At 34.5% G+C, this 22,932-nt stretch overlaps 1 protein-coding gene across 5 annotated transcripts in view; it reads left to right on the top strand.

Annotated features, from left to right (window-relative positions):
* Window positions 1–22,932, top strand: part of LOC136031164 (glutamate-gated chloride channel-like) — a 200,839-nt gene that overhangs the window by 105,836 nt on the left and 72,071 nt on the right. For all 5 annotated transcript variants that reach the window (XM_065710509.1, XM_065710505.1, XM_065710507.1 and 2 more), the window contains 2 exons: window positions 9,532–9,614; window positions 20,616–20,756. In XM_065710509.1, coding sequence (XP_065566581.1) covers window positions 9,532–9,614; window positions 20,616–20,756 — 224 coding nt within the window. The remainder of the gene's footprint in view (window positions 1–9,531; window positions 9,615–20,615; window positions 20,757–22,932) is intronic.

The following is a 22,932-nucleotide window of genomic DNA, read 5'->3' as shown; positions in this document are numbered from 1 at the left end:
AAATCTGAAACTTGAAGTTACTGCCAGGGGATGTCTGGGTAACTCCTGCAATCGCTGGACAGCTTTTTCACTTTCTTGGCTTTCGTGTTCTCAACAGTGAGTTCGGATTATTTGCTAGCATACTGAAGACAATGGAGTATGTCTTAATTCTTCCATAATTTTGACCAGAACAAGGACTGCTTTCTAGGATAACTTGACATGGATTTTATTCCATCCTTTCTTTTAACTCTAGAGGTAAACCTTTGCCACAGACATAGCAACAGATTTTTCAAGCTTCATCGAGTTAACATTTTTGGAGCAAATGATGTTCATGGCTAGTTTGTTGTTATTTTGGTCATAAATAAGCCGTTTGAATGATGCTTTGATTTCAGCAAGAGATGTGTCAAGAAAATATTTGCACAAGAACTGATCAATCTATTGCCATTCACTCAAACATATTTGCCTTCGGCTTTTTAAAATGGTACCAATAAACTGATCTTACGGAGATCATAATAATTATATTGTGTAAAACAGCTTTAATTCCCGTCTAGAAGTGGGAAATTGAGGGATGAGTGATTGATATCTGATCTAGCAAAGAATGAACAAGCTATGAACAAGCGTGAAGAAATGGGATCTTGGAACCATGGTCATTATGTCTGGTAAACACTTCTTAATATATTGGAAAACGTTCACCGTCTAGATGATGATAGTTGTAGTTACCATAGATAAGATAACAAGTGCAGAATTAGGAATTAGGTGCCACGGCTATTGTGTCAGGCAGATACCTCTTAATATAATAAAAAATAATCACTGTCTAGTTGATTAAATTGAAGTCATCATAGATAAACATATTTTTTCTGTATTGTTCAGCCATCCTCTCGAGTCTCGCATAAACTTTCGTATATCGCCTTTCTGAGAGGACATCTTGATGTCCTCTCAGAAACTTGAGGAAACTTGAGGGAGTTACATAAATATAATTTAAAGCCATTTAAACTAAAAACCTTGGTCGCTAAAAATGAATTAAAAGAATAAATTAGTGCGCAGTGGAAATTTAAGTCTGTAATCATAAAGACTCCATCGTTCGTTTTCTCAATTAACTAGATGCAGATAGTAAAACAAAAAAACAGCGCTTATCCAGAGTTTGATCAAATGCTCCTGGATGATCAAATTCAATCTAATGTTTTTTATTACATGCTGTGGCGCAACCTGATTACTAGATCAATTAAAAGGGACACCCTTTTGTGAAATTTTTCTGTGTATATTTTTTCTGCTAAAGGTAGTAATGACATGAATCAATAACATTTGTGTTTATGAGTCTGCAATTGTTTCTTGTACATTAGGTATCAGCGGGTATAGGATATATGTTTTCTGGGGCAATTACTGCACAGAGTATAAAAGATACACGGATCATCTTCAGGGTTCTTGCGGTTGTCGGAGCACCTGGAACATTTCACGTTGTTAGAACAGTTTTGTCACAAGTGGCTAAGTTACGAGATTTAGAAAACCTCAAATGGATGGTAATACATTTTCCCACCTTCTAAGGGCAATAACTGGTGTAAATTTCATATTTCAGTGCTTTTTCAAAGGTCTCTTTGTCTCATAGGGTTAGTTTGACTGACTTGCTAATATCATATTGTTTTGTTTCTTGGATCGATGCCAAACAAGTACAAAAAATGGTGAAAACTTTGGGACAAAAAAAAACGCAAAATAAATAATAATCGAAAAGAAAAAGAGATACTTAATGAAAATTGAGCAGGACGAAATTCACTGAAAAACATAAAAATGACGTAGATAACTTCGAAGACCCCACTGCCTTTCCATGACGAAAGTAAAACGAAAGTAAAAGTTTGTAAAATGACGAAAGTAAAAGTTTTGAACTGTTTTACTTTCGTCATAAAAAATGACGAAAATTTTGAACTAAAATTACAAAAGAAGAAAATCATTGAAAAAAATTGAAAATGATGAAACTACTAGAACAAAATTGAAAAAGTAGTTTTTACTTGAGCAAAACCTTAAGCTTCAACCTTCCAACTATAATGCTTGTTAATGCTCAAATACTATGCAATAAAATCACTGATCCTAGTGTTCTCCTAAAAAGCCAAGAGATCGAAGTATGCTGTATCACAGAGACGTGATCTGCAATACCATCTACTGCTAGCATTCCCGTTTATTAGCTTTATACAAGAAGCCGTACTGATAAAGAGGGCAATATTACGACACACGGCGGTGGAGCTTGTATCTACATAACAGCAGACGTTGAGTACAATATCTTGAAATTAAATGAACACATGTATACCTAAGAGCTTCTCTAGGTAAAAGTAAAGCCCCAATAAATGCCCCAAGTTTTTTCATCAATTATTTTTGGAATCCTGTACTTTCTGCCACGTGCTGACTACCGTAAAGCCCTAATAAATCGCCTCCATACATCCATCTACTAAATACGACAAACTAATACGAATAGTGGCATAATGGTACTAGGCGATTTCAACGATCTTTACAGGCGCTGGATCAGTCAATCTCTTGATCTCAAACAGGTGGTAAGAGCACCTAATAAGGAGAAATCAACCATCGATCTGATTTTCACAGATGTGGAATAGTTTTACTATATCCCTGAATCAGGGCCTAGCCTAGGTAAGAGTACCCATTTTTTTATACTATGGAAACCTAAGGATATGAACCCAACAACTAAAAAAGAGACCAATATGTGTCGACCTTTCACAGAAAAAGGAAAAAGAGGGTTTTCTAGATGGTGCATGGGCAAACCTGGGCTCACCTGGATATACTATATAATGTCAATCAGATGATATAACTTTTCAACTCTGAAATAACCTACACCTACCATTCTTTTTTTTTCAAAGAAACTTGTAAAACTGTACATACCATGGGTCACTCCCGAGATCAAGAAACTCATCAGAAAGTGCAACAGATTTCATAAGTCAGGAAACCAAGAACACTGGAAGGAAATAAGGAATTTCGTTGTGAACGAATTTAAGAAAGCAGAAATGGCCTATGGTGAAAAGCTATCCAAAATAATCAACTCACACTCCCATACGTTTCATAAGACAATTCGAGAATCAACAAGACCTCAACGCTCCGTGACTTTCCACTTAAGGATGGAAGACAGAATACAAGCCAAAGTCCATTATTATCAAAAGTTTATGAAGCTTTCTTAAACAAATGGCTACCACAAGGACTCAGCGAAATAATAGACCCTCGACAATATGGCTTCAATGAAGGTTATAGTACAAGCCACTACCTTGTAAAAATGTTTGAAACAATGAAAGCACACCTCCAAAGTAATGAGACATTTGTTAAACTTCTACAAGCAGTAGTCAGGAAGGCTTTTCATACGTCTGAGGAAATATTAAAATGCATAAAAGGTTATCACCCTTTTTTAATCAAGATAGTTGAAAGCTTCCTATCTAAAAAAAAAAAAACAGAAGACAAAATACAAAAATAAGCTGTCACAAATACAATAACCCTAACATATGGTATAACTCAGGGAAATAAGCTAGTCCCTACCCTATTCTTGATATTTTGCAACATGATAGCTACGTGGCACATAGATCGAGCAAATTTTGCAAATGAACAATGAGAGTACTATAAAAGCAAAACAAAATCCTAGACCTACAGGAAATGGTAACGAGACTGGAGCAAAAAAACTAACCATAAATAGAAAAATAAATCAGAACTAATGAGGATTTCTTTTTTAAAGCATAGGGTACCAGATTCATCTGAAGTAGGTATACCAGTAGTTCAGAATATGAAAATTCTGGGTGTCATTTTTAACGATATATTGACATGGGACGACCATAGAAATCATTTAATTTCCCAAATTATCCCTCTACTAAGGTTTTTGGCAAAATTACGCTGATTTAATCCAAACAAAGATTCAATGCTCACTTACTACAAAACTCACAAGAGACCAATTCTAGAATATGTCTGCCCAGTCCGGCACGCTAGTCTCACAAAAGATCAAACAAACAAACTTAAGGGAACACAAAAGCATGCATTGCGAGTGATTTTGGGGGATACACTGTTACCTTATGAACAATGTCTTGTTCTGTCAGGTCTAACAATGCTTGAAACAAGGAGGCAAGAAATTATAATGGGCTTCAGACATGGCTATCTCTTATCACAGAAGTATTGCGATATCCTACCACCGAATATTACACAAAACAAGCAAAACATCTGGCATCATTTGTCATTATCGTTGTCATTAGTTTCTCCCGAAACCTATGTGAATACAAAGCTTACAGTTTCTTCATCCCTGGAATTTTTTTTAACGGTGAATTTTCGTTTCATGTTTGGCACAAAACTTCTTCTTAAAAAAAACTTCTATTCAGGTTGAATACACTTTGTAAATCAGTTAAACTACCGTGCATATATGTCTTGATAATTTTTGTGTGTGTGTTTCAATATAACAAAACTAAACAAATAAATTAAATATCACAGCATAAAATCTCTTATTCTCAAACACTATCTAATTAGATTAATAAACGAGCATACAACCTACCTTAGTTAAGCAATCTTTTTTATCGGAATTTCAATGATTCCAGGTGAATGCACTGTAGATCATTCCTCTGGCCTCGGATTGGGGCAGGTGGGTGACCTTTCCTGCAGCAGTGTGCAAATGCAAAGGCCCCAGCCTACTCCTACTCCTGTTTGTGGTAATTTCTGTTCATTCTAAGTTAGAATTGATTCTTCATTTTGATTTCTGTTTTTTGTAAGACTTCATTTTTTGTTGACAGTAATTTCTATTCGTTTTAAGTTTAAATTATTATTCGAATTCATTTTTGGTCGTCTTTGGTTGAGTTTACCTTTTTCACTTTTCTTTGAAAAGAATCTTTTTTGACAATGTTTTTCTAATGACTTTGTGTTTGTGTTTGTGACCTTTTAGCCGAGGAAATACTTTTTTTTCTATTTTTGCTTAAACACAGTGTAAAACTTGAATTGTAGCGCTTTTGAGGCTTTAAATTTTAAACATATTTACATATAAAAAACAAATTCTGCGTTATGAATCAACGCAATCAAATTTATCTTTAAATATGTATTATCCCTTATAAGCCTCTCTTGATCCCAACGTTTAAAAACTCTCCGTCCAAAATTCCCTCTAAGTATTAGTTGGGTCCCATAAGCCACTAATCCATACCCTTAGCATTATGTACTCTATGTACGCTCTTTTGACAAACTGAATAGATGCAGTGTCTTTTGATTTAGTTATACATCCCCCTCGACACTCCCAGTAAGTTACACAATAATACTCTTTTGCTGTTCCGTAGACACTCCAGATGCAACCTTTTGATAACTTGTATAAATACAGTGCCTTTTGATTTAGTTCAATGTTGTGAAAGTTGTAACTTCATACATTAAGTTAATCTTAAAAATATTGAACTTACACCTTTTTGATAGCTTGGGTAGACATTGGGTATTTTGATTTAGTTTAGTATACCCACAATATGCCCAGAAACTCTTAGTTTAAGACTCTTTAGCAGTTCTGTTTTCCTTTCATATAGGCTCTTTTGATAACCTAGTTCAACATCCTCTAAGCTTTTTCTGATAGTTCTGACTTAGTGACGTTAACTGTTCCTGAAATGTTGCAGATATGTTCTTTTGTAAACTTGGATTCTTTACCGATCTTTCAATTTAGTTCAACAAACCTATAACTTTCCTTCTGAATATCCTATTCGTGATCTTAGCCGTTCCTGAAACCTATCGAAGATATGCCTAGACATTCATGGTTTACTGGGTGTCTTTTGATTTAGTTCAATACGCCCCCAGAATTTCCTGAAAGTTTCTGTTTAACATTTTTGGATGTCCCTCGGATATTTCCGGTGCACTTTAACTATAACGTGGATGCATACAGTGTCATGAGCTTTGTTTCATCATCTCCCTGCTTGACATCCTTGATACTAACAGTAGCTTTTGATTTAGTTCAACACCCCTCTCAATATTCCTAAAATATTCATCTTGATGGAACCTTACTGAATTCATTGCAGATACACCTTCTTCACAACCTGGATTGTTAGAGTTTCTTCTGATTTAGTTCAATATTCACCAAACATTCTCTGAAAATTTCAAATTATTAGCATTAACTGTTTCTGAGACGTTGCTGACACGCTCATTTGACAGCCCGAAGTCACAAAATGCCATTTGATTTATTCCAATACCCCCTTCAATGCTCCCTAACAAAATTTTTTAGCCGTCCCAGATAGCCACCTTGAGACATACTCCACTCTTTCAGTTTAGTCCAAAGTGGCTCTCAACATTCCCGGAAGGTTTCAATTAGATACCTTGATCGTATCTGAGATATTGCACTTAACACTTTTTGACAATTTTGTCCGTGTAGTTTATTTTCATTTAATTTAACGTATATTTCGAACTTCAATGAAAATTGCAACTCAATGCCCTCAACCATCCCTAATTTTTAGCATGCATGCCAGTTGGATTATCCGGAAGTCCAAACTGTTTTAAAGTTTAGCTTCCTTTTGATAACATTGAGTTCAAGCACATAGTTGAATTCGATTCAATATCCCCTTCTATATACCCTGAAATTTCTACTAAGCATCCTTATCTTTTCGTGAGATATGGTAGAAACTAACTTTCGACAATACGGTGACGAATGTTATATTTTTATATAGCTCAAAATGCCCCTTAATATTCCCTGGCAGTTTCAACTAGAGATCTCTACCCGTTCCTGAGATATTACCGATATTCCCTTTCAACAATCTAGGTGCGTGTAGATTTTCTTTTTATTTAGCTCAGCTCACCCCTCAAATTCCCCTAAAAGATTCCAATTAATATCCTAAGTTGTTCTATATCTTGACTGTCCCATATTTTCATAAACACTCTTTCAATAATTTTGATGCAAGTAAAGGGTTTTGGTTACGTTCAAGGCCCTCCAAGATATTCCCTAAAAGTTCCAACTTAGTTCCCTCAGTCGTCTTTGATCATCTCAAAATATCTTCTAATTTTAACGGAGTATCCTTAAGCTATTCTTGGTATATTGCAAGACCCTCCTGAATATTTTCTAAAAGTTCCAACTTGTGTCTTTGGATTTAGTTCAGCATCCCTCTCCATATGTTTTTATCATTAAATTGTCTCCTGCTAAAAAGTTTATTTATTCCCATTTGCTTTAAGCTATACAAATTTTAGTTTGAAAGTTACATAGAAAAGATCAGATACTATTATATTGCTTATAAAAGGCAGAATTTTCACTTAATTTTTCACTCTTAGTTTTGACCTGATTGCTCTTTCCTTTTCTTTCACTCTCAATGCATCGTGATACATTAAATTGAAGTGTCCAATTGTTCTTGTATCAGATCAACAGTTTCTATCGATAATTTGTATACAAGATAAGAAAAAAATGCGAAGGTTTGTCCAGAAGAAAGGTTAAACAGCAGCGTTTGTCGTGTTTGAACTTCTCAAAATAGTCGTGAGGTCTGTAATATTTGAATCAAGTCACAAGCTAACCACTAAATGTTTTGTGAAATTATAAAAATAGAATTAATTTTTGTACTGTCATAAATAAAGATTTAAAGGAAATGGGAACTTCATCGGAGGATGTAAAGAGAGAGGCCTTGAATAAATTAGGTTGGAGGAGGAGCGTGCGTAGCTGTGTTGGCCTCAGGCGGCTTGCTGCTGCAGCGAGTTATTAGTGGTAGTAGTATAATAAAAATTCCCCTTTTGATCCATTTTTTAACAGTGAATCCTTTTCATTTCACTTGTATAAACAGTTAAACAACAAGTGAATAAAACACTTAATATCAGTTACTAATTTATCAAACAGTTCGTGGTAACGAATTGTAGTAAGGAGCGACCCGGCTCAATAGTAACTGAAACTCTTAAAAAATGGAATTTTGATACCAATAGTGACATCAAAAGAATCGCATTTTAATGCTGATTTAAATTTCATCGAGATCAGTTACACCCATCAAAAGTTACGAGCCTGAGAAAATTTGCCTTATTTTAGATAATAAGGTAAAACATCCCCTAAAATTCATACGATCTTAACGAAAATCACTCTATCAGATTCAGCATATCCGAGAACGCTATTGTAGAAGTTTCAAGCCCCTATCGACAAAAATGTCGATTTAACTGAAACGATAACTGAAACTCTTAAAAAATGGAATTTTGATATCAATAGTTACATCAAAAGAATCGCATTTTAATGCTGATTTAAATTTCATCGAGATCAGTTACACCCATCAAAAGTTACGAGCCTGAGAAAATTTGCCTTATTTTAGATAATAGGGTAAAACATCCCCTAAAATTCATACGATCTTAACGAAAATCACTATCAGATTCAGCATATCCGAGAACGCTATTGTAGAAGTTTCAAGCCCCTATCGACAAAAATGTGGGATTTCGTATTTTTTGCCAGAAGAAAAATCACGGATCCGTGTTTATTATTTTTTTTGTTCAGGGGTGATCGTATCGACTCAGTGGTCCTAGAATGTCATGAAAGGACACATTCTACCGGAAATTAAAAGCTCTAGTGCCTTTTTTAAGTGACCAGAAAAATTGGAGGGCACCTTGGCCCCCTCCCACGCTCATTTTTTCCCCAAAGTCACCGAACCAAAATTCTGAAATAGCCATTTTATGCACCATAGTCAAAAAATCTAATAACTATGTCTTTTGTGACGACTTACTCCCCCGGCAGTCCCCTTGGGAGGGGCTGCAAGGTACAAACTATGATCTGTGTTTACATATAGTAATAGTTACTGAAAAGTGTACAGACGTTTTCAGGGGGATTTTTTGGTTCAGGGGGGGATTTGAGGGGACGGTTTAGGTGGGAGGATCTGTCCATGGAAGAACTTCTCATGGGGGAAGAGACTTTCAATGGAGGGGGCGCAGGATTTTCTAGCATTATTTAAAAAAACAATGAAAAAAATAAATATGAAAAGTTTTTTCTACTGAAAGTGACGAGCAGCATTAGAATTGAAAACGAACAGACATTATAACGCATATGAGGGGTTTACCTCCTCGTAATAATTCACTCTTTAGGCTAAAATATTTTTAGTAATTACAACTACTTATTCTGCGGCCTTTGTGATTCAGGGGTCATTCTTAAGGAATTGGGGCAAAATTTAAGCTTTAGTGTAATAAGCGAGGTATCGACGAGGGGTGAGCCCCTTCATATATGCAATAAAAACGTACGAATACAGAAGTTCGCAACGTAACCTAATTCGTAAGTTACGTATATTTTTTACTTTTTTTTTTTGATATAGCTCATAGAGACTTTTTTTCCATAGGAAGAAGTAGAAACTCTCTTTTTAATTAAACTACTAAAATTCAGCAAGGTATAAGTTCACTAAGTTTTCAAGGATCTTAGCCATCAAGGCTTGGTGAACAAACAAGGTTTTCCTCCCTTACCAGATCTGGAGAACAGCCTCTCTTAAAGTCCTGTAATTGAAAGCCATAAGCTGTTTTAATACTATTTCGAATTAGAATCAAGATTGTAATCATTTAGCTTTTTTCATAATTTGTCCAGTTTTAGCAGTTAAGCATTACTTGTGCAAAAATGAGTGATTTATGAAAGTTTCTTTCTAGGCGCCATCTCATCCTTTCTTGTGAAGGGAACCTAGAGATATTTCCTTTTGATGATCCCGTTTGCTCTTTCTCTGTTGAAAGCAGTAAGTATTTTGTTTGTCAGAACTTTCGTTTTAAGTTATAATTCTTGGATCAAAGCTTCTTCAAGGCAGGCACTCAATTTTATTATATAATTATTTATGTATTTCTAGTTGGAACTGAAAAAATATATATACCCTACATAATTTCTAACTATTCATAGTAATGAGTCAACCTTCTTTCAAAAATCCTGAAACTCTAATAAAGTGGCGTGAGTTTGAAACCAAGATATGTTTGGAAATTAAATGATAAACGATATAATTGAGGAAAAACCTACCTAGACTTTAATAAAAATCTGGTGAATGATAAATCTTGGAAAGTTGTTGAGCTAGGTTATTAAAACTATCAGGAATATATCTAGACAGAACGTTACATCATAAATTCTACTCTTCAATAGTTGAATTATTTGGATTCATCTTACCGTCATCCAGCGTATAGCAATAAACCCTGATAGCAATAAACCTCTGAATTGAACTGATTACTTTTTTTTAATCCCATATATTAAATATTACATGCGCCATTATGGCTGATGTTACAAATATTATATTACTTGAGTCACTGATGTCATAATGTTATGTATGTTAAAAGAGTCGTAATCGTAAATAAAAATAATCGTGTTTTATGATATTACTAGCTGTTGGGGTGGCGCTTCGCGCCACCCCAACACCTAGTTGGTGGGGGTGTTTCGCGCCCCCCAAGCCCCCCCGCGCGCGTAAGTCGTTACGCGCCATATTAGTTACGCGCCATTGTAGTTGTGTCCCTATGTCCCACCTGTGAATATAGATAAATATATATATATATATATATATATATATATATATATATATATATATATATATATATATATATATATATATATATATATATATATATATATATATATATATATATATATATATATATATATATATATATATATATATATATATATATATATATATATATATATATATATATATATATATATATATATATATATATATGTATATATATATATATATATATATATATATATATATATATATATATATATATATATATATATATATATATATATATATATATATATATATATATATATGTGTGTGTGTGTGTTTTTAACTGCGTAAAACTTGCGAATATACAACATTCTTTGCTGTCCCATTGTCTGTGAATATAAATAGATTGTCAGGTTTACCGACTCTTGAACATGCAACATATAATGGTCCATGGGAAAACAATCCGTATTCAGATCTATACCTCATGATTCCAATGATTACCCTTGAGCTTTGTTGATGGTGATTGCTAATCGACCATTCCCTGTGTCTCCATCGTCATTTATATATCCCCCTGTGCCCCCCCGGCGTCCCCTTTGTAGTTTTGTCCCTGTGTCCCGGTCGTCATTTATATTCCCTGTGTCCCGGTCGTCATTTGTGTCTCGGTGTCCCAGTCTGTGATTTCTCTTTGAGTGTCCCGGGGGTCATTTATATTCCTTGTGTCCCGGTTGTCATTTATATCCCCCTGTGCCCCCCGGCGTCCCCGTTGTAGTTGTGTCCCTGTGTCCCGGTCGTCATTTATATTCCCTTTGTCCCGGTCGTCATTTGTATCCCGGTGTCCCGGTCTGTATATACATTCATTTTTTTAGTTTTGTTTTTCTCCTGTATTTTTCATTTTTTTTTCTTTTTTATTTTTTTTATTTTTTAGTTTTTTAGCTTTTTTATTAGTTTTTAGTTTTTTTTGTAGTTTTTACCTTTTTTTTAGTTTTTTTTTACTTATGTCCCGGTCGTCATTTGTGTCCCGGTGCTTTGTTGATGGTGATTGCTAATCGAACATTCCTTTTGTCCCGGTCGCTTTCTCTTTGAGTGTCGTCATTTATATTCCCTATGTGCCGGTGTCCCGGTCGTCATTTGTGTCCCGATGTCCCGGTCTGTAATTTCGTCAGTTGAAAACATGACGTCAGTCGACACACAAACATGACGTCACCCGACAGACAGACCCACACACACACAGACAACTTATTTTTATATATATAGATATACAAAATTTTACAAAAGCATACAGAAGGCTGCACGAAATTCAAAATAATAGCAAAAAAAGTAAAATTAATCCTTAATAAGAATACAATCTTAATGAAAGTCACAACATCACATAAAGTATATTAAAGAGCCCAAATAAGGATTTGAGGTCTCTATTAAAGAAATTATAGGAGGTTTGTAGTTTGCATGAGAAAAAGGAATTATGAATGCGTGTTCGTCTCTTCTATTTTTTCCCTTAATCTGTCAAAAGATGATTGCATTAAACTAATTTGGCTGTCATGTTTTACCTTACTGAACGAGGTAGATATATAAAAAAAAAAAATCGAGTTACCATAGAGTGAAATAATTTGAGGTAAACAGTGATCCAAAAATGTCTGCAGAGACCTACGAAAAGCTTATTTTTCCCTGAGACTAATCACGTGTTGCGCACGCTCCATTACTAGCTGTCTCCTTTTGAAGAGCCCCAATTCTAAGCCTTTACTGCGTGTGACATATTCCCAAGATTCCTTGAAACATACCCCAGTGATTGAAACCCTCATACGAATTTTTTGTTTAAAAGTTAAAAAATAAATTTCAAACTCCATTGTATTAAACAGCTAGTTTTTCTAATAAAAATGCCCCTTTAAAGCAACGATTTCTTTCTTCGCTAAAAAAAAACTTAAACTTCTACTTTGGGAGGAGCTGTTAAGTGATATTTAAAAGATAGGAACAATAAATTTTGTATTTTTTATGTGTTGGGGGAAGTATTAATTACTTTAAATATATTCCTTATATTTGAAATAAGAGAATGGACTTGCTATTTTTATTATACATCTTTAAAGCCCTTTTAAAGTGTTTTAAAGTGCTTGCCTTGCTTTTGGCGGATAGTACCAAGAATAAAATTAACCGTGGTTCCCGTGTGAACTATCAAATGAGTAATGAAAACACTTTCTAAAAGTTGATTTTTTGTAGCAACACCCTCCATCCACCCGATTTTGGCACTCTGATTGGCCTGCCTTGGATGTTGGCTGTTTTTGAGTCTTCAGAGTGCCTGAAATATACCTCTATTTTGCTCTTCGTGATGCTGCTAAAACATGAAAATAGTTTAAGTTTCCTTTTTAAACATAACACCATGGCTCTGATTGACTTAAAATTTCTCCAAAAGTTTTAGCTATCAACAAAATCTCAATAAGGCAAATTTTAAATTTTTTATTATTTTGTTTTTTGAACTCTCAATGTTTAGCCTAGTCTGTACTAAATATTAATGTAGGAACAAAAATAGCTTTTGATAATAATTGAAAAAAGTTTTGTTTTGTTTTGAGTGGCTTAACCAAAATATCACCAGTAATCTCTCGTGATCAATAAATTTGTTTGTGCTATTTTTTAGCCAGTCTTAGCGTTGAAGCGTTGAAAGCTTAGCGTTGAAAGATATTTTATGTCTTCGGTTTGTGGTTGTTATTAAGATGGACCAGCGTATCCTTAAGAATAAGAGAGATTAAGTTCTAAAAGTTAGTAAAAATTTTTCACGGTTGTTTGACAATTATGACTCCAAAACCTTCTGCTTAAAAACAGAATAAGTCTGGTGGATCATGCAAAATGCTTGTTTTTCTGTGAAAGCAGCGAAGGGGTAAGCAATTAAAGTACAAGTTAAGCTAGATTAGGGGGTAAACTTTATCTAAATTTAGCTTGGAAGTATTATCTTAGCACTGTTTCATTATATGCTGCACTAAAAAACGTGCTACAATTTGTAGTACTGTCGTTATGAAAATTCTTGTTTTTGCCATGAATGAAATAATGAGGATTTTGAAAAAAGGCAGAGGAATTAATAAAAAGTGTGTACCGGTTTTTGCCGAATTTGTTTCGAAAGATTTGCACCAAGTTTGATGTAACCAGGACCACATTTTGCCAACTTAGTTTCGAAACATAGACGGAAGTCTGAAACAACCGGAAACAAAACACAATTAAAAAATTGACCTTAGACTAATCCAACTGTACTTATCCAGCCATACACGTGTTGTGGCACCAGCCGTGGTGCAGTCAAAAATATTTGGCTGTGGCACCGAAAATTGTTGTGAAACACGCAAATTTCGGTAATTTTAGCATTTTATGAACTGATCATGTTGGCAGTGTTGGTTTTCAAAGGCTCTGGTGTATTTTTTTTGTTTCACCTTCTGGCGAAACTGGTTATTTTCAATAGATGAATGAGATCAATTTCCACTATGTGGTTTGAAATTGCTTCAAATCTGTTCATAATAATAAATATAATCATTTTATTCCCCTTGGCATCAAAACTTAATTGTTTGTCGATTTTGAATTTGCTCATTTCTATCGCATATCATACGGTTCTTATCCCATTCGGATATTAATCTGAGCCCTTTTGTAAGTTTTTAATATGATGTTTGCTGTTCTTTTTCACTTTAATCTTCACTTTCTTCACGGCCAACAGTGTAAAGTTAAACATTTTTGTAACATTCAAAAGCACAAATGACATGCCAAAAAATCTCTTTTTGAACTTTGAGATTAATCAATTTTCTTCCTATTTGTTTGTGTCATCCAATTATTAGAGCTCATTCAAGATTGGAAAAAAGTGGTTTTGATTATTCTAGGTCTCTTATAACGCTCTATCCTATGCTGGGAAGAGTCTGAATCATCGTAAACATCACTGTAAGACTAAATCTATAATGATAGAAGTTAGAAACCGAGCTTTAATATTAAAGATTTTTAGAAATAAAATTTTCAAAGCTACCACTTTTAAACCAATACTTTAAGATTGGAATTTTATGACTAAAATATTAAAACTAATATATCTAAGACAGAACTTTAAAGCTAAAACTCTAATTAAAAATCCATAAGGCTAAAATATCGAATTAATGGTTTGGTAACCAGGCTCTGCAAATTTAAGTTAAAATTTTAAAGTTTGTTAAAACCTAAAATGAAACTCTATTAATTTATTGTTAGCTCAGACAAATAGACCGGGAATTTCTAATCATTTGCATGAAAAATCGCTTGAGTTTCTGTGCATGAACCTATCAAAATCACTTTTACCATCATGCAGGTCTGCGACCCGGGTTACGGAAGATACGGCTACTCTCATTGATAATATTTTTTCTACTATCCCCGTTACTCTTTCGCATATTATATTTACAGATGTTTCTGACCATTGTGTGGTAGTTGCGGATGTTGGAATTAATCACAGACCAAAATTTTCGGAATTTAAACAAACTCGAAAAATTGATAAAGAAGGAATGGATAAATTGAGGAACCTTTTGTATTTAAATGAATGGACTGCAATTCTAGAATGTGAATGCCTTGAGATTTCTACGGCTCTGTTTTTAAAATATTTCCGTGAGTGCTTGGATGAAGCATGTCCATTGAGACGCATTAAAATAAAAAAATATACACTCCCTAAAAAACCATGGATCTCACGCGGGCTTCTACACTCTATTTCAATAAAAAATAAGCTATTTAAAATATCTATGTCATTCCCATCTACTAAAAATAAAGAAGAGTTTAAAAAGTATAAAAATGTCCTGACACAGTTAATTCGGAAAGCAAAAGCTAGATATTTTGAAAAATCATTTGTAGAAGCTCGTGGGGATCAAAAACATACTTGGAGACTTATTAACTCTCTGTTGGGAAGGTCTCAAAAATCTTCATTTCCGAATGAAATGTTACGTGGTGATGGTACTTTTTATTCCGATAAGCAGGAAATAGTGAACTTGCTCAATGCTCATTTTGTAAGCATCGGTGAAAAAACAGCTAATGCATCTCATGTTTCTCCAAATAATAATAACAATGATTTATTTAAAGATCACATGCCCCCTCCCTCTGATAAAAGCATGTTCCTTTCCCCGGTTACTGAAATTGAACTAAAACAGATCATATCTAAAATGAAGAACGGTTCATCTGAAGCCCTTGATGGATCTTCTACTAATTTGGTCAAAGAAATATTCCCAGTTATTTCACCGGTTTTATGCCACATTATTAATCTTATATTTGTAACTGGTGTCTATCCTTCAACATTTAAATCAGCAAGAATTGTGGCCCTACATAAAGGTGATGACCCGAGGCTTCCTGCTAATTATCGTCCTATATCGATACTCTCTGCTTTTTCGAAGGTTGTAGAGCGAGCACTGTATAACAGAATTTATTCTTTTTTTGAGAAATTTGATTGCATTTCTAAACTTCAGTTTGGATTTAGAAAAGAGCATTGCAGTGATCATCCTATGGCTATTATTGTCCAACATATTAATGATTGTCTTGACCGTGGAGAAACGCCTGCAACTATATTTTTAGACATACAGAAAGCTTTTGATGCCATTTCTTATGAAATTCTTTTGTATAAGCTTTCGAATGCTGGTATTCGTGGTAATTGCCTTAGGTTACTTGAATCGTATCTTCATGGGAGGCAGCAGATACTTATATATAATGATGTTAGATCTAATTCTCTACAGCAGTCAGATAAGGTTGGTGTTCCCCAGGGATCCGTATTAGGACCTCTGCTTTTCCTAGTTTACATTAATGATTTGTGCTCAGCTACTGGAGTTTCTTCTATAGACACTCAGTTTGCTGACGACACTGCAGCAACCATTTCTGGTAAATCTCGTGAAGAGCTAGTGGTCAATTTAACATCCGCATATGATAGATTGTCTACTTGGCTCTCTGATAATAGACTACTTCTGAATAGAAAGAAGACTAAGTTTATTGTTTACAGCAGGACGGGTCACAAGTTTCCAGATATTGAATCAGTTTCCATTTCTGCGAATGAACCTGAGTCTGTTATTGAAAGGGTTGTATTGATAAGATATTTAGGAGTTGTGTTTGACGAGAATTTGTCATGGAAAGAGCAAATTAATCAGGTTAGAGCAAAGTCTGCCCGTGGAGTTGGTATAATGCGCAGACTGAAAAACCTTCTTCCATATTGCGCTCTTAAATCCATTTACTTTTCCCTTGTGCAATCCCATTTTGATTATGCATCTATTATTTTTTTGAACACTTTTAAAAGTAATGTTACCCCTCTACAGATTATACAAAATAAAGCAGTTCGTATACTTAAACCTTTTCTGCCTTCGCCATCAAACTTCCCCTTAAAATCCACAATAGAGACCCTTTTTTCACTTCATAATATTCTTCCTGTTCGGCAAAGTATCCAATTTTTAAGTGTTATGTTTAAGATTAAGCTTGAACGAGAAAAGCTCCCCAGATATTTTGCATCGATGGGTCTTATTTCTTCTCCTTCATCTTCACAAGTTGAAACCCATGGTAAATATAATCTGCGGACTCCTAAGGTAGTTACAGAGAGGTCGCGTTTTTGCCTGAGGTATTTGATTCCTCTACATTGGGAAAGTTTGAAAAATGAGATTGATTTTAATATAAGCATAGATGCTATAAGACGGAAGTTGAAAAGAGTGCTGATTGAAAGTTATAAATCTAAATAATATGATTTTTTTTATTTTTTATTTTTTTTTTAGGGATATTTATATTTATATTTTTTTTTTTTTTTTTAGTATTGGGTTGGTCTCTGGGGTTCGCCCATGAGGCCTCCAGATGTCTTATGACCCACTTGGTTTTAAGTTGTAAATTTAATTGTGTCTCAGGATGGTGCGCGGAGGATGGAAGTGGTATCGTACGGCACGGGATTTGTTTTTTATTTATTTCTGTCAAGTTTGGTTAAGAGAAGTTTTTATTTTTAATTTTGTGCATATTTAGTGTTTCTTAAAGGTAGCTCAATTGCATTCGAGCTATACTCTCAGCCTTGAGTTACCTAATATTTTGTATATATTGGTTATAATAAAAGAACCTTGAACCTTGAACCTTGAAATCTAAAAGTCTAAAACTAAAACCTTACAACTTTCAACTGAAACTTTGAAACTAACACCATAAACCTAGAGGTTGTAATACCAAAACTTTAAAACTAAAACTGCAAAACTTAGAACTGAGAATTTATACACCTTTGAACAAAACTTTGAAGCTAGCACTGGAAACCTAAAACTTTTAAACTAAACTTAAAAGCTAAAATTTTAAAACTTAGAGCTAAAAGATTATAAGCTAACACCTTGCAACATTAAACTAAATTTCAAAACTAAAACTTGAAATTTCAAAATTTAAAACTCAAACTTAGAAGTAAAAGATTAAAACTGACGACTTTGTATAATTTCAACCTATTATTTTAAAACTAAGGCTTTAAAACTAAAGCTTGCAACTGAAATTTTGAAAACGATGAATTTAAAACAATTATCCAAACATAAGAAAGTAAAACTTTAAAACTCAAGCTTAGAACTAAGATTTTAAAACGCTTTGAGGAAATCAAATCTCATCTATGGAATATCTGCTTGATATCTTGGGACTTTTAGCTTTAAAAATGCAAAACTAGCCTTATTTATGTGATCAAATAGCTCAGAAACTCCTAAGTAGCACATTTTTGGCAAAAATATTCTTGATTTCTTGCAATTTTGACTTTCATTTTGCAATACCCTTATTTTGAAATCGATTAGTTCTGGAACCTTAGAGTACCAATTTTGCGTAGCACAAAAACAAATTATTTAGTTTTAAGAAGCAAATTCAAGTAATTAATATGATTAATAATAATGATAATAATAATAATAATAACAATAATAATAATAATATAGTGCTTAAAAAAATATAGAATTAACAACAAAATAGAAATAAAATGTGAACAAACACAATAAGTCTTTAAAAAAAATGAACAGGGACTTTAGTTTACATAAATGCAAGGTTCAGGTCAGGATCCTTGGTGCAAAGTTCCTCCTAATCAAATAAGGGTTTTGATAAACCCTTTATAAATCAAACAATAAAAACAGTAATTAGAACCAAGTTGAAGCCTTTTAAAAATGATAATTTCGATGAAGCCAATATAATATGAAAATCAATTAAAAGAGAAATTCGTAAATTGGCGCGCGATCGTACTACAAAAATGATCGAAGAATTGTTAACTAATAAACCAAAAAACTGGTATTCCGAGTTTAAAAAGCTATGCGGCAGGAGTCTTGACCAGCTTAATTTAAACTTACCAGAGCCCCCGATGTTACCGTAAATGATCTAAATAAATTTCTCACTTTCATTATCGTGAGCCTTCCAGATTGTCCATCCAATTATGAACAGGAGCCCCATTCCATTTTTTTCTGACTGTTTCTCCATCTGAGTTAGAATGAACAATTGACAAACTAAGGAAGACGAGTGTTTGTCCTTTGGATATCCTCTTTCCTCTTACTAGAGCCTTAGGTGATTTCCTTTCTAATCCCTTGTCTTTTCTCTTTAACGAAATTACTAAATCTGGGCAAATTCCTACAATTTGGAAACAGGGTTTCGTTACCCCTTTGAAAAAGAAAAATGGAAAGCCTGGCTAAGAAGTCGTTCGACTTATTACTCTTACTCCTATTTTCTCAAAATTGTATGAAGAGTTCCTTGCAGATTTGCTAAAGGAAAAAATGCTACCTCTTACTGGCCTAAAGCAATTCGAAAACCTAAAATCAACTTCTACTTCCCACTACCTCGTCTCTCTTATTGACCATATCGAGAAAATCCTCGAAAAGCCTAATTCCTAGCTAAACTTGATTTCCATTGACCTTCAGAAAGCGTTTGACCTTGTTAACCACAATATTTTTAATCGAGAAATTAGTTAGCGAGTTGAATATCGATCCCTTACTGGTAAAACTGGTTGCCTCCTTTTTAACAAATAGATCACAGGAGGTTAAATACCAGAACCAATACTCAAAACCTCTCCCTGTCTACAATGGCTAATCCCAAAGTACTCTCCTAGGCCCCCTCCTTTTTTTAGTCATGATCAACAACCTCGCGAAGGAAATTCCTGACCGATGGAAATTTGTTGATGACCTAACGACTGTTGTAAGTTGCTTCAGAAATTCAATAAGCGACCCTGGAGTATCCTCAATGAAATTAAAGGTGAGGCTTTGGAATTAGATATGACAGTAAACCCCTCTAAGTCTATGATAATGCCGATTTGTTTCCTCATATCCTCGCCCTGTTTTCTCAATTTATCCCTCCTGAAATTTATGTGTCGTCGTTTAAATTACTTGGTGTCATAATTTCTTCAGATTTAAAGTGGGATATCTACGTTAAAGACATCATGAATGAAGCTAATGTGTCTATCGCCCTCCTTAAGCTCCTAAAAAATATAGCGTCCCCTTTTATCACTTCTAAAGGATGTACACGTCTTTTGTCTGCCCGTATCTTGAATATGCTTGTCCAGTTTGGCATCCTGGCATCTCTGTGAAGAATCAAACAAAATTGAAATATCTACATTGAGTCAATCCAAAAAAAAGCCTTGCGAATAGTTTTCAAAGAGGACAGGGTGCCTTACTCTCTGCTCCTAAAAAAACTTTCAATTTTAGATGTATACTTCATCGAAGGCTAAGGCTTTCTAGGCTAAGAATTTATAATTGAATTTCATCGAATAAGTGATGTTATAAAGTTTTATAAATATAAACCCTACAAACACAAGTAATTTTAGGACTCTAACTAGCATCATGGAAACTGGTTCTAACCTTTTTCTCCCTCCAGAGCTGTACATAGAGAAAAATTGTATTTTTTTGACTGTTAATAATTCAAGGATTTGAAAATTGTCATAGATGACTAAATATGCTTGTTAACAATTGGTTTTAATTGTACCACTTAAAGTACTTGTGTTTTTTAGTCTAGTTTCAATTTGAAAAGCAAGAAAAATCCTTTAAGAAATTAAGAATACCGTCAACAAAATATTTTGCTTTGAACTAGTAATAACCAACACAATAAAATAAATACAAGATAAGAATGGTGTCGATATTTGATGGCAACGTCAGACAAAATAATTATACTTTGATGCACACGAATAAATTCTTAATTTCACAGGTGTTAATAATATACCAAAGAAATAACAGTCTAATGATGGATCTCTAGGACGTCATTTTTGAGGAACCTTGAACCCTCGTCAGGAGATGAACGTATAGAATATGATGTTAAGATGTAAAATTTCTTATAATTTTTTTTTTATAGTTTCTTACGAAAAAAGTCGAATGCTGTACCAATGGACCGATGATGAAGCTACACTGCGCAAAACTCCAAGTCTTTCATCCTTAAATGCATATTTGATGGAAAATTCAACAACTGTATGCCCAGACAGGTTTCGATGGCGAGGTATGTTTACTTTTCAGTTGTCCATATATGATATACCGTTTTAAAAATATAAACCATACAAACACAAGAAATTTTGGGGCTCCAACTAGTATCATAGAAACTGATTCTAACCTCTTTCTCCCTCCAGAGCAAATGACATCATTTGTAGTGAGTTATCTTTCTCCTTTTAACTGTTAATAATGTTGAGTAAAAGTAAAAAAAAAAACATTCTACTTTGTGTTCGATAGTTTGAATATATATATATATATATATATATATATATATATATATATATATATATATATATATATATATATGTATATATATATATATAAATATATATATATATAAAGTAGAATATATATACATATATCTATATATATATATGTATATATTTTGCTCCAATCGAACGATTGAGAAATAAATGTATATATCTATTCGGCAGATTGGAAGCCTTCGAGACGAACATGGTATGAGCAAGGGTTGTCATTGGTCTTGCGAATCACTTCTTTCTTCCAGGGTTCCTCGTCCATCAACTGAACCCAAACTTTCTGACCAATCTTCAGCAGTTCTATGTACTTTGCATGCCCTCATAGTGTTTACTTTGGGCCTCTTGCTCCATATTTCTCTTTTGTTTTCTAAATGGATGATACTAGGTTGTAAAGCTTGTGGGATACTGGTTAGAAATGGTCTCAGCTGGCGTCCTATCATTATCTTTGCGGGGGAACATCCATTGATAGGTGTATTTCGATACTCAAGTAGCCCCAGTTATGGATCGTGCCTGCCCTCATTCACTTTTTAGTAGTCTTTTTGCTGTTTGCACAGCCTTTTCGGTCATGCTGTTTGATTGGGAAACGGTCGAGCTTAAGGTTGAGTGGTTGATTCCCCAGTCGACCATGAACTGCACAAATTCCTCTGCACTAAGCTGGGGTCTGTTATCAGTTGTGGGTCGCTCAATATCCCATGTCGGACGAAATAAAATTTTGGCTTGTTAATAACTTGACGTTAGGTGGTTCTGGTCAGGGGGTCTAATTCAAAGAATTGACTCATATAGTCATCGGTAAGCATGAAATCTTGCCGAATCAGCTGGAATAGGTCAACGCCTAAATACTGAAAGCGATAGTCTGGTATTTTGCTCGGTATCATTGTTTTCTTCTGTTGACTAGTGGCAAACTTTGCACATACCTCACTTTGGCTGACCCATCTTTCTATGTCTTGTGTAATGCCCGGCTATAATATAGACGTTCAGGCCCTCTCTTCGGTCTTCCCTGCTCTTAGATGAGAAGCTTATAGTTCGTCTAATACGCCCTCCCTCATGCATCGTAGGGAAAGTATTCGTTCCCCTTTTACGACAAGTCCGTCAAGATTGGCGAATTCTTAGTGGTAATTCTAGAACAACTTAAGTCCTGTGTCCAGGTCTTTCTTATTGTATTGCCAGCCCACCTTTATAATTTGCATCAGGGAGTTTAATACTTCGCCTTTCGTTGTTTTGAGACGTATTTTGGCTAGTCTTTGGCTTGCTTTGGATACAGTTTGAAGGACTGAGTGGACTAGAACTTCCATGTCCTCCTGTAACTTTATATGTGCTAGGTGCATGCGAGAAAAGGGCGTTCTCAACGGAAATGGTTTTTCTAGGTCTCTATCTCAGTTTGGTATCGCACGACTGAATAGCTAAAAATCAAGTGCTACAGCCTTGGAGGTTCTTTTTGTATTGACTTTCCTATGATTGTTTCGAGAGATTTGTGGTCCGTGGTGACAGATTTTTCTCCCGAATAAATACCAGTGGAATCTTTCGCAAGCCAATGTTATTGCAAGCCTTTATTTTTGCATTTGCGAATAAAACTGCTCTGTTTTTCTTAGAGAACCAGACGAAAAGGCAACATTCGCTCCGTCTGCTATCAGTTGTGCACCCATGCCGTCCTGGGAGGCATCTGTAATCACCTCCATTTCTTTCGCTTCTGGATCAACATATAAAAAGTTTTGACAGATTGAATTCTGAATCACTCTTTTTGCCTCTCCATGACTAGGATTCCACTCGAATTTCCGCTGTTTGGATAGGTCTCTAAGTGGCTGATTCACCGGAGCCAGGTTGGGCATGTATCTAGATAGGTAGTTATACATTCCTAGTGATGTCTGTAATTCTCTTTGGCTTCATGGAGCAGGTATGTTTTCTAATGCTTTGGTTTTATCTTGGTGA

The sequence above is a fragment of the Artemia franciscana genome, chromosome 9 (genome assembly GCF_032884065.1).
Source record: "Artemia franciscana chromosome 9, ASM3288406v1, whole genome shotgun sequence".
In the NCBI taxonomy this organism is placed as follows: Eukaryota; Metazoa; Arthropoda; class Branchiopoda; order Anostraca; family Artemiidae; genus Artemia; species Artemia franciscana.
This window is presented reverse-complemented; position numbering and strand designations above follow the sequence as displayed.